This window comes from Pristiophorus japonicus, chromosome 1, assembly GCF_044704955.1.
Source record: "Pristiophorus japonicus isolate sPriJap1 chromosome 1, sPriJap1.hap1, whole genome shotgun sequence".
Taxonomy (NCBI): domain Eukaryota; kingdom Metazoa; phylum Chordata; class Chondrichthyes; family Pristiophoridae; genus Pristiophorus; species Pristiophorus japonicus.
Genome location: NC_091977.1, coordinates 84,479,849 through 84,493,474, shown reverse-complemented (window position 1 = coordinate 84,493,474; position 13,626 = coordinate 84,479,849). Strand labels below are relative to the sequence as shown.

Genomic DNA, 13,626 nt, shown 5'->3' with positions numbered 1-13,626 from the left:
CAAGCTGGACTAAATAGCCACTGAAATATCAGATATGATGGCACCAGTTACAGGGCCATCTGATGACCCAGCGCAAAGAGGCACAGGATCAGTGAACCAATGGAAGGCAGAGGTCCAGCCTGCTGAGTGACCCTCTGAGTTGTATGGTGATACAGACCTTTAATGGGCCTACATTCAGATGGGTTTTGATACAATAGCAGGACTGTAATGATACATCACTTGTCTCCTTGTACACAAAAGTACAATATGGTCTGGGTAATGCAGTAGATACACACTGCTGTCTCCCACATCATCGATGTCATGGATTTTCTGCAGTGTAGTTTGCCATTGAGCACATGGCAACATGCGTGGCATCCACTGTGGGGACCTTGGTTACATAAGGCCATTTATCGAATCCTCATATTCCTGCTGTGGTGGCTTTGGACTAAAACTCCAAATTCAAAACAAGATGCAGTTATGACCAGTGTTCCCGCTAAGCTGAGCTTTGTTCTGCGCGGCCTGTTTTAATGCACGGTACTGTTAAATTTCTGCGCATGCGCGGTATTTACAGTGTAAAGGCCGGTGAGCGGCCTGTGCAGGACCTTTGAGATTGCTGTGCATCTTCGCAGGAACATTGGTTATGACCAGCTTCAACTAACTACCCTTCATGGGCCCAGGGGCAGCACAGGCCAGCCCACACTGTGATATGTGTGTGCACTAGGTCCGTGCAGCAGAGCTGGTCTCCAGTCTTGGGTAATCCTTGCCACTGGACTAAGACCTAGCTCTGTCAAGACCGCGTAGTGGCTGGTGTGCAACGGCCACCACAATTTAAAGAAATCCACGCACAGGCACCTTCCACCCTTGAGGATGTAGTTCAGGTCCTTCATTCGAAACACCTGCGAACTCATCCTTTTTTGGCGTGGAAGCAAGTCATCCTCGTTTTGACAGACCGCCTATGATGATGACCAACCAATGCTGCTCTCAAGTACATACATGACCAACATTGAAAAGTTCACACATAACAAACATCATTCCCACACACACACACAGACACTACACAAATTGCAGCACAAGATGAGGCAATTCAACCCATTGTGCTTGTGCATGTGCCATTGCCCGTGTTAGCACCTATGTACTGTAATCTGATTTTCCTGCCGAAACACTTTATTATCTTCGAGTGTTTGTCTAATTTCCCTTTAAATTACCACAATTGACTTGGCTTCAGTAGCCACTTGAGGTAATTGAATATTCTAATAACCCTTTACCTGAAAGAAAATGCCTTCTGAACTCTCCCTTTATGCTTCTGGTATCAATTCTAAACTTGTTATCAATTCACTAACTGGTGGAAATAATCTTTTACAATTTACCCTCTCAAACCTTTTTATAAACCTTTTTATATTTTTGAACAGTTATTTTACATCCCTTTAACCTTCTCTCTCCAGTCAATCTTTTTATATCCCTCATATGTCTAATCATAACTCTCATCTCTGATGCCATTCTACAAAATCTATATTATACTTTTTTCCATGGTGTTAGTATCCAGTCTAGAAACATAGAAAATAGGTGGAGGAGTAGGCCATTCGGCCCTTCTAGCCTGCACCGCCATTCAATGAGTTCATGGCTGAACATGCAACCTCAGTACCCCCTTCCCGCTTTCTCACCATACCCCTTGATCCCCCAAGTAGTAAGGACTTCATCTAGCTTCCTTTTGAATATATTTAGTGAATTGGCCTCAACTACTTTCTGTGGTAGAGAATTCCACAGGTTCACCACTCTCTGGGTGAAGAAGTCTCTCCTCATCTCGGTCCTAAATGGCTTACCCCTTATCCTTAGACTGTGACCCCTGGTTCTGGACTTCCCCAACATTGGGAACATTCTTCCTGCATCTAACCTGTCTAAACCCATCAGAATTTTAAACGTTTCTATGAGGTCCCCTCTCATTCTTCTGAACTCCAGTGAATACAAGCCCAGTTGATCCAGTCTTTCTTGATAGGTCAGTCCCACCATCCCAGGAATCAGTCTGGTGAACCTTCGCTGCACTCCCTCAATAGCAAGAATATCCTTCCTCAAGTTAGGAGACCAAAACTGTACACAATACTCCAGGTATGGCCTCACCAAGGCCCTGTACAACTGTAGCAACACCTCCCTGCCCCTGTACTCAAATCCCCTCGCTATGAAGGCCAACATGCCATTTGCTTTCTTAACCGCCTGCTGTACCTGCATGCCAACCTTCAATGACTGATGTACCATGACACCCAGGTCTCGTTGCACCTTCCCTTTTCCTAATCTGTCACCATTCAGATAATAGTCTGTCTCTCTGTTTTTACCACCAAAGTGGATAACCTCACATTTATCCACATTATACTTCATCTGCCATGCATTTGCTCACTCGCTTAACCTATCCAAGTCACTCTGCAGCCTCATAGCATCCTCCTCGCAGCTCACACTGCCACCCAACTTAGTGTCATCCGCAAATTTGGAGATACTACATTTAATCCCCTCGTCTAAATCATTAATGTACAGTGTAAACAGCTGGGGCCCCAGCACAGAACCTTGCGGTACCCCACTAGTCACTGCCTGCCATTCTGAAAAGTACCCATTTACTCCTACTCTTTGCTTCCTGTCTGACAACCAGTTCTCAATCCACGTCAGCACACTACCCCCAATCCCATGTGCTTTAACTTTGCACATTAATCTCTTGTGTGGGACCTTGTCGAAAGCCTTCTGAAAGTCCAAATATACCACATCAACTGGTTCTCCTTTGTCCACTCTACTGGAAACATCCTCAAAAAATTCCAGAAGATTTGTCAAGCATGATTTCCCTTTCACAAATCCATGCTGACTTGGACCTATCATGTCACCTCTTTCCAAATGCGCTGCTATGACATCCTTAATAATTGATTCCATCATTTTACCCACTACTGAGGTCAGGCTGACCGGTCTATAATTTCCTGTTTTTTCTCTCCTTTTTTAAAAAGTGGGCTTACATTGGATACTCTCCACTCGATAGGAACTGATCCAGAGTCAGTGGAATGTTGGAAAATGACTGTCAATGCATCCGCTATTTCCAAGGCCACCTCCTTAAGTACTCTGGGATGCAGTCCATCAGGCCCTGGGGATTTATCGGCCTTCAATCCCATCAATTTCCCCAACACAATTTCCCGACTAATAAAGATTTCCCTCAGTTCCTCCTCCTTACTAGACCCTCTGACCCCTTTTATATCCGGAAGGTTGTTTGTGTCCTCCTTAGTGAACACCGAACCAAAGTACTTGTTCAATTGGTCTGCCATTTCTTTGTTCCCCATTATGACTTCCCCTGATTCTGACTGCAGGGGACCTATGTTTGTCTTTACTAACCTTTTTATCTTTACATATCTACAGAAACTTTTGCAATCCGTCTTAATGTTCCCTGCAAGCTTCTTCTCGTACTCCATTTTCCCTGCCCTAATCAAACCCTTTGTTCTCCTCTGCTGAGTTCTAAATTTCTCCCAGTCCCCGGGTTCCCTGCTATTTCAGGCCAATTTGTATGCCACTTCCTTGGCTTTAATACTATCCCTGATTTCCCTTGATAGCCACGGTTGAGCCACCTTCCCTTTTTTATTTTACGCCAGACAGGAATGTACAATTGTTGTAGTTCATCCATGCCTGCCATTGCCCATCCACAGTCAACCCCTTAAGTATCATTCGCCAATCTATCCCAGCCAATTCACGCCTCATACCTTCAAAGTTACCCTTCTTTAAGTTCTGGACCATGGTCTCTGAATTAACTGTTTCATTCTCCATCCTAATGCAGAATTCCACCATATTATGGTCACTCTTCCCCAAGGGGCCTCGCACAACGAGATTGCTAATTAATCCTCTCTCATTACACAACACCCAGTCTAAGATGGCCTCCCCCCTAGTTGGTTCCTCGACATATTGGTCGAGAAAACCATCCCTTATGCACTCCAGGAAATCCTCCTCCACCATATTGCTTCCAGTTTGGTTAGCCCAATCTATGTGCATATTAAAGTCACCCATTATAACTGCTGCACCTTTATTACATGCACCCCTAATTTCCTGTTTGATGTCCTCCCCAACATCACTATTACTGTTTGGAGGTCTGTACACAACTCCCACTAACGTTTTTTGCCCTTTGGTGTTCTGCAGCTCTACCCATATAGATTCCACATCATCCAAGCTAATGTCTTTCCTAACTATTGCATTAATCTCCTCTTTAACCAGCAATGCTACCCCACCTCCTTTTCCTTTTATTCTATCCTTCCTGAATGTTGAATACCCCTGGATGTTAAGTTCTCAGCCCTGATCATCCTGGAGCCACGTCTCCGTAATCCCAATCACATCATATTTGTTAACATCTATTTGCACAGTTAATTCATCCACCTTATTACGGATACTCCTTACATTAAGACACAAAGCCTTCAGGCTTGTTTTTTTTAACACCCTTTGTCCTTTTAGAATTTTGCTGTACAGTGGCCCTTTTTGTTCTTTTTCTTGGGTTTCTCTGCCCTCCACTTTTCCTCATCTCCTTTCTGTCTTTTGCTTTTGTCTCCTTTTTGTTTCCCTCTGTCTCCCTGCATTGGTTCCCATCCCCCTGCCATATTAGTTTAACTCTTCCCCAACATCACTAGCAAACACTTCCCCATGGACATTGGTTCCGGTCCTGCCCAGGTGCAGACCGTCCGGTTTGTACTGGTCCCACCTCCCCCAGAACCAGTTCCAATGCCCCAGGAATTTGAATCCCTCTCTGCTGCACCAGTGCTCAAGCCACGTATTCATCTGCGCTATCCTGCGATTTCTACTCTGACTAGCACGTGGCACTGGTAGCAATCCCGAGATTACTACTTTTGAGGTCCTACTTTTTAATTTAGCTCCTAGCTCCTTAAATTTGTTTCGTAGGAACTCATCCCTTTTTTTACCTATGTCGTTGGTACCAATGTGCACCACGACAACTGGCTGTTCTCCCTCCCTTTTTAGAATGTCCTGCACCCGCTCCGAGACATCCTTGACCCTTACACCAGGGAGGCAACATACCATCCTGGAGTCTTGGTTGCAGCCGCAGAAACGCCTATCTATTCCCCTCACAATTGAATCCCCTATCACTATTGCTCTCCCACTCTTTTTCCTGTCCTCCTGTGCAACAGAGCCAGCCACGGTGCCATGAACTTGGCTGCTGCTCCCCTGATGAGTCATCCCCCTCAACAGCACTCAAAGCAGTGTATCTGTTTTGCAGGGGGATGACCACAGGGGACCCCTGCACTACCTACTCTTCCTGCTGGTCTTCCATTCCCTAGCTGGCTATGGATCCTTCTCCTGCGGTAAGACCAACTCGCTACACGTGCTACTCACGTCGTTCTCAGCATCGTGGATGCTCCAGAGTGAATCCACCCTCAGCTCCAATTCCGCAACACGGTCAGTCAGGAGCTGGAGGCGGATACACTTCCTGCACACGTAGTCGTCAGGAACACTGGTATCGTCCCTGAGTTCCCACATGGTACAGGAGGAGCATATCAAGTGATCGAGCTCTCCTGCCATGACTTAACCCTTAGATACCCTTAAATTGGCAACGACAATGTTAAAAGTTAATGACTGATATAAAAAAGAAAAAGAAAAACTACTCACCAATCACCAGCCAATCACTTACCCCCTTGGCTGTACGTCACCTTTCTGTTTCTTTCTACTTCTTTTTTGCCCTCTCACTGTTGCTGCACCGTCTAGCCTTTTGTAGGCCTCTCGCCGACCCCGGACTCACGTCTCTCCACGCACCTCCCGACGCCTCTCGCGGCCTTTTGTAGGCCTCTCGCTGACCCCAGACTCACATCTCTCCACAAGATGCCCAGAACTGTGCACAAGACTGTAAACGAATGCCTTGTACAGGTTCGTCATTACTTCCTTGCTTTTGTATTCAATGCCTCTCTGTAAAACCTAAATCCCATTTGACCTTTTGATGGCTTTTTCCACTTGGAATCCGACTTTAAAGATCTGTGTATCTGTAGCCCGAGATCCCTATTCCTCCACTGCATATTTCTGTTCTCTTGCTTTGCCTCGTGGCTACTGAAGCCAAGTCAGTTGCTACTGCACATGTTTAATTTGCATTTTCTACATATCTGCCTACATCCCTAACCTGCCAAAGAATAATTCACTTTTAATATATCTCACTGTCTTATTTTTTTCCATTGCACAGAAAAAAAGATCAGATATCAAAAGGCCAAATGAAATGTTTGACTCGTGTTGCCTCCCATGAGTACTTGGAAAGATCTCTGGTATAAAAGTTGAGGGCAATAAAAGTAGCTACTGGCCTTTGGGGGGATAGAAATCCTCATAGCATCATTATAAATCATAAAATCATTGAACTTTACAGCACAGAAAGAGACCTTTGTGCTTGTGCTGGCTTCTCCTCCTTTGCCTGTTGGTTTATCTACACCTGGCCACCTTTGTAATCTCATACCTTTTGCTCTACCACTGTCAGCAGAACTTTCAGCGATTTTGACCCTACTCTGCAATTCCCTCCCTAAACTCCATCTCTCCCTCTTTTTCTGTCTTTAAAACCCTTCTCAATAACTATCTCTGGCTTTTGATTACCTTTCCAAACTCAATGTCCATGTTTTTCTTCCTCTGAAGTGTTTTGGGACTTTTTCTTATGTTATTGATTTAAATGGAAGCTGATTATATTCCCTCCCCCCATTCTTAAGATACTTGCCTTGTGTAATAAAGTTTATTAATGTGCACTCGCGCTGATCTGATTAACGTGGCATCAGAAACCTTATAATACAAACCCAGTGAGAAACGGTAATTTGTAGGTTTAACTATTGACTATTATTTTTGGTAATAGGTGAAGCATCATGTTCAATTATTCACTGGATTAAATACAAATATATTTTAAGTTTATAAATTGTGAAATATATTGCTTATATATTTCTCAATACTTATTAAATATATATTAGTATCTCTACTACTCAGACCCTATAATGCTTGGTCAACTTGTGATGCTTTAAAGCTTATTTTCTAATAACTAGAAAATTTGGAACTGGAGTGATATCTATTTGTTCTACTTTTTGAAACCTTTTACACCTGCTTGCCTGAGATTGATCTGAATGGCTAGTCTCACTTGCAATGAAATGCTAGCTTGTTTTTACACTGCACCATGCATAACGTCAGTGTCTCCAACCTCCGATGGGCAGTTTCCATGCAGCTGGCAGCAAGATCAAAGTAAAATTCTGGACTTGCGAAGATCAGCACCCGAGAAACCCAGTTTAATAAATAACGGATAAGGATCAGGAACGTGTAAACCCTTAAATTTACTTTTTCACCTTCCTGCCCCAAGGATGCGAAAGCCATTTGGAGTGTCCCCTGCAGAACCATGGCTGAGACCAACTAACTTCGCACAGACCAGGGATCAAACATGGGACCTTCTGATCACTACCACACCAGGAAGTGCATTTAAGAAGACTTCTTTTCTGTTTCAGGACATTTCCCATTTTATTTATTTATTTAGGTAAACTGTTTTGCTACCATTTTACCGCTCAAGTCCAGCTGCTTCCTTGACATAGTTGTCCATCGATCCTTCAAAGCTCTTACTCTTGTTTCTCACTCTCTTGGTTCATTTCTAATTTTCATACTACTCACCCAACTTCTTTCCCTTCATTTCTCATTCTGATTTTCTATTATTTAATCTGCCTGTTCTCTCCTTCTGACTCACTGCCTATATTTTATTAAACAGAGATCCCTGATGAGAGTATGGCTATGCATAAGTGTTCTAAGAAACAATGTTTTTCCAAACTGCGAAGGATTGCACAGTTAAGTGTATTAAGCTGAGAGCCTATTGACCTCCAAGGCGATAAAAGGAGCTGGATTAAACAGTTTTCGGTTATTAAATCATTCAGGAATTGACTTCAATGTACATTTTTAAATATAAACTTGTGACATAATTCACTCACTTGTGTCGCATTTGAATTGTAGTTTCCCATCGATGATTATTTACTTTCACCATCTTTACTCCACAAATGTTTCTGCTTTTTGTGGTATGGATCCTTGGATATCAGTATCCCTCCAGCAGCACAACCAAGTGCCCATTCTTCAAACATGTGGAGAGTCAATGAGTTTTCATCAACGAATGAGGGGATCAGAGCCAACCCGGTCCTGTTCTCACTTGACATCCACACACACAGGCTTTCTAATGGGAATCATTGAAAATTAACTGATTTCTCTCCCAGCAGTGCTGAGGCAAATTTTAACGCGTGTACTGTTGCCCACCTGAAATTAGCTAATTCAACAATGACCGCCAGTGAAACCTGGACTCTTTTTGTTCTTTGCAGGCTCATAGATAGCATAGGCCACCGACAGGTTAAACCTCCTTCTACTCTGCTGAAATAACGTGTGTTAACTCCGGCCTCAAAAGTAGATGTCCTACTAACTATATTTTTACATACTGATCCACAGGGGGAGCTCCTCAATCATTTGTTTTCTGTAAACCTTCACGTGCTGATGTGTATCCACTATGAGCTACATTTTTCTCCATTCACTAATTATAGTGTAAAAGTAGATGTGAGTATAAAACAGTTTTTCCCACTGTACTCGGAATTTCTTTTTTTTTTTGCTAAAATTAGCATACAGAGCAAAATATAGCCCCATTCTCTGTCTAAAAACTCTCCTTTTGTCCCTGCAGATTGGCTCATACTTTTGTAATATGCCATAAATGAACAAAGTACCAAACAACATCTGCCTGTTGTTCTGCACAAAGGATTTATAAATGGAAAATGTGTTTGTTTTTTATTACAGCAAATGAAAACTCCAGAGAGCCGGTTTTCAGGTCACAATGTGACACCTCAGTACAGGATGCATTCATACTACTCAGCTGCGTCATACCTGGGCCAGGGCCTAAGCACAGCTGCTTGTGTTCCTCAGCTGTTTACTCTGGAAGATGGTTCCTCTTTCTCAGATGTAAAATCCAATGGTAGGTTAAAGTTTTTTTCCTGTTCAACTTTTTTTAAGTATCAGTATGTTACGCAAGGCATGTTTTACTGACTCTGTTCAGCATACATTCCATTCAAAGTCAAGTTATGTGCAATGCACATGAAGCCTTTTTTTGGAGTGGATGAATTACGTGTTCATCAAGGTGAATAGAACTGGGCAATAAAACATTTTTACTTTCTTCATTGAATGTCAGCATCAAGCGCTCCCGACATCATATATAGCAGAGGTCAGATACAAGGCAAATTTCCCTCTACTCTGCCCAAAAAATGTGCATTAACTACAGCCTCAAAAGTGTACTTCCTACTGCACAGTGTGACTTTTTTCCATTTCCCACATCTCCTTGCGGAATTCTTTTACCTATCTTCCTTTGTAGGTTTGAACATTTTTGCATGTTCTTTTCCTTTGTACTGTAGAAAAATGAAAGGACAGAAAATAACAAAACATTGCAATTATGATGCCTGTTAATTGTTCCAGAAATAGTTTATTATTCAGTTCGTTTACATCACAAAACATGACATTAGAACATAGTTAGCTAAGGAAGAACATCCATGACAAAATAAAAATAGAAATGATTAAATACGTACCAGCTTACCCTTCTCATATCTGAAACTAAGTTTTAGTATATAAAGACAATGTGAATGCTACAAATAAGAATATAACATAAGAAATAGGAGCAGGAGTAGGCCATCTGGCCCCTCAAGCCTGCTCCGCATTTAATAAAATCATGGCTGATCTGATCTTGGGCTCAGCTCCACTTCCCTGCCCGCTCCCCATAACCTTTCACTCCCTTAAAATCACTCAAAAATCTGTCTTATCTCCACCTTAAATATATTCAATGACCCAGCCCCCACAGCTCTTTGGGGCAGAGAATTCCACAGATTTACAACCCTCTGAGAGAAGAAATTCCTTCTCATCTCAATTTTAAATGGGCAGTCCCTTATTCTGAAACTATGCCCCCTAGTTCTAGATTCCCCCACCTTGTCAAGTCCCCTCATTATCTTATATGTTTCAATAAGATCACATCTCATTCTTCTAAACTCCAATGAGTATAGACCCAATCTACTCAACCTATCCTCATAAGTCAAACCCTTCATCTCAGGAATCAACCGAGTGAACCTTCTCTGAACTGCCTCCAGTGCAAGTATATCCCTCCTTAAATAAGGAGACCAAAACTATGCCGTGCTCTAGGTGTGGCCTCACCAATACCCTGCACAGTTGTAGCAGGACTTCTCTGCTTTTATACTCTATCCCCCTTGCAATAAAGGCCAACATTCCATTGCCTTCCTGATTACTTGCTGTACCTGCATACTAACTTTTTGTGTTTCATGCAAAAGGACCCCCAGGTCCCTCTGCACTGCAGCATTTTGTAATTTCTCTCCATTTAAATTATAATTTGCTGTTTTATTTTTCCTGCCAACGTGGATAACCTCACACTTTCCCACATTATACTCCACTTAGCCTGTCTATATCCCTTTGATGATTTTTTGTGTCCTCACAAATTGCTTTCCCACCGATCTTTGTATCATCAGCAAATTTGGCTACATTACATTCGGTCCCTTCATCCAAGTCATTGATATAAATTGTAAATAGTTGAGGCCCCAGCACCGATCCCTGTGGCACCCCACTAGTTACCATTTGCCAACTGGAAAATGACCCATTTATCCCGACTCTCTGTTTTCTGTTAGTTAGCCAATCCGCTATCCATGCTAATTAATATATTACCCTCAACCCTGTGAGCCTTTATCTTGTGCAGTAACCTTTTATGTGACACCATATCAAATGACTTCTTGAAATCTAAATACACCACACCCACTGGTTCCCCCTTATCCACCCTGCATCGCTACATCCTCAAAAAGCTTCAGCAAATTTGTCAAACATGATTTCCCTTTCATAAAATCATGCTGACTCTGCTTGATTGAATCATGCTTTTCCAAATGTCCTGCTACTGCTTCCTTAATAATGGACTCCAGCTTTTTCCCAATGACAGATGTTAGGCTAACTGGTCCATAGTTTCCTGCTTTCTGTCTCCCTCTTTTTTGCAGTTTTCCAATCTGCTGGGACCTCCCCAGAATCCAGGGAATTTTGGTAGATTGCAGCCAATGCATCCACCATCTCTGCAGCCAATTCTTTTAAAACCCTAGGATGCATGTCATCAGGTCCAGGGGACATGTCCAGCTTTAGTCCCATTATTTTACCGAGTACTTTTTCGTTAGTGATAGTGATTGTTTTAAGTTCCTCCCTCCCTTATTATTTCTTATCTCCACCCAAACTGATTCTAGATCTTGATGTTCTGAGCCAATATCATTTCACACTACTGCACTGATCTCATCCTTTATTAACAGAGCTACCCCACCTCCTTTTCCTTTCTGTCTATCCTTCCAAATTGTCAATAGCCCCTTGATTATCCATTATTGGGTATTGGGATGTCTTTAGTGTCTTCTACCGTGAAGACCGATGCAAAATATTTGTTCAAAGTCTCTGCCATTTCCCCATTCCCCATTATTAATTCCCCAATCTCATCCTCTAAGGGACCAACGTTTGCTTTAGCCACTCTTCCTTTTTATATACCCTGTAGAAATTCTTACTATCTGATTTTATATTTTTTGCTAGTTTACTCTCATAATCTAGCTTCTTATTTTTTAGTCATCCGTTGCTGTTTTTTAAAAGTTTCCCAATTCTCTGACCTCACACTTATCTTGGCCACTTTGCATGCCATTGTTTTCAATTTGATACCATCCTTTATTTCCTTAGTTACCCACGGATGGTTCTCCTTTCGCTTAAAGTCTTTCCTTCTCACTGGAATATGTTTTTGTTGAGAGTTATGAAATAGCTCCTTAAATGTCCGCCACTGCTCATCAACCGTCTTACACTTTAATCTATTTTCCCAGTCCACTTTAGCCAACTCTGCATTCATACCTTTGTAGTCTGCTTTATTTAAGCTTAGGACACTGGTTTGAGATCCAGCTTTTTCACCCTCCAACTGGATTTGAAATTCAACCATGCTATGATCACTCCGAGAGAATCCTTTACTAGGAGATAATTTATTAATCCTGTCTCATTGCACACTCTATGGATACACTCTATGAACTCTTCCTCAAGGCTACCTTGGCCAATTTGATTTGGCCAATCAATATGAAAATTAAAGTCGCCCATGATTATTGGCATTTCTTTTTTACAAACCTCCATTATTTCTTGATTTATACTCCGTCCAACAGTGTAGCTACTGTTAGGGGGCCGATGGACTATGCCCACCTGTGACTTCTTTCCATTATTATTTCTTATCTCCACCCAAACTGATTCTACATCTTGATTTTCTGAGCCAATATCATTTCACACTACTGCACTGATCTCATCCTTTATTAACAGAGCTACCCCACCTCCTTTTCCTTTCTGTCTATCCTTCCAAATTGTCAAATACCCCTGAATATTCAGTTCCCAGCCTTGGTCACCTGGCAATCATGTCTCTGTAATGGCTATCAGATCATACCCATTTATTTCTGTTTGTGCCGTGACCTCATCTATTTTGTTACGAATGCTGCGTACGTTCAAATAAAGAGCTTTTAATTTTGTTTTTTTTAACCATTTTTCCCTGCTTTGACCCCACCTTCTAATGCACTCTTATGTTTATATATTCTGTTCCTTCTTGTCACACTCTGGTTATCAGTTCCCCCAGTGCTACCCTGCTCTATTGCCTTCTCCTTGCTCTTTGACTTTTTTAATATCTGCTCACCTGAACCCTCCCTCCCACTATTTAGTTTAAAGCCCTTTCTATTAAAAAGAGAATTCTGTAAATACAGAATAGGTCAGTCAGCATCTGAAAGTGAAGCGTGATTTACCAGAATTTTAGTCAGAACTGAATGTTCAACGTCTTTTTTTAATGCAAATGATCTCTCGCAGCTCGTTCTAAAATGTTTAATAGACAGTGGAGTATATTTTGTGATTGGTACTCTTTTGGTGCAAACATCTAGAGTAAGACAGGCATCAACTTGTTAAAATAAGTAATTAGTGTCTCCACTAAAAAAGCGAAGAGAGAAGTTTCAGACCAACGTGTTTGGACATAGTTATTTCGCAGTGTCATTTTAGGGCCAACATTATTAAAAATAGCTGCTAGGATTTTTTTTAAATGCTTCCCTCTCCCATTGTACCTTGTTCTGTCCTTTGCCCCCCTCTCACTCCAGAATTTGCACCCATATTATTGTCAATTCATTAGTGTGCACTCATTCTGCACGTTAGCAACAGTGCCCTTTTTATAAATCTGAAGTTAAGGGTTTTGGTGCTGAATTCTACTGAGCCGCGGCAATTCTAGTATGAGGGACACGAGTGCTCCAACTAGGATTCCTTTGTCACCGATTCCTTGAGAAGATTTGGGATTCACTCAGTAGGCAACTTGCAGGCTGAGATTGGTGTCTGTTCACTGCTGTGAGAGGAATATTTACTGACTTTAGAAATGAGGGAGAAAACAAAATTGGCTTCCAATATACATAGAGTGAGTGCACACAACTGAAAGCAAGTCTGTGTAGTGAGTGAGAGAGAGAGGTGCTGTAAGGGGACTGAGAAACTGAAGGAAGGTAATAAGTATTTTATCTTGGTTTACTCAGCAGCAATGTTTAAAGATTAGCTTTTCTTCCCTGCTGGACAGATTCTGATGCAAATCTCCATGATAAGTGGATGTCC

At 42.0% G+C, this 13,626-nt stretch overlaps 1 protein-coding gene across 3 annotated transcripts in view; it reads left to right on the top strand.

Annotated features, from left to right (window-relative positions):
• dmrt1 (doublesex and mab-3 related transcription factor 1) overlaps positions 1 to 13,626 on the top strand; it is a 184,698-nt gene that overhangs the window by 109,772 nt on the left and 61,300 nt on the right. For all 3 annotated transcript variants that reach the window (XM_070881369.1, XM_070881385.1, XM_070881376.1), the window contains exon 5: positions 8,758 to 8,932. In XM_070881369.1, coding sequence (XP_070737470.1) covers positions 8,758 to 8,932 — 175 coding nt within the window. The remainder of the gene's footprint in view (positions 1 to 8,757; positions 8,933 to 13,626) is intronic.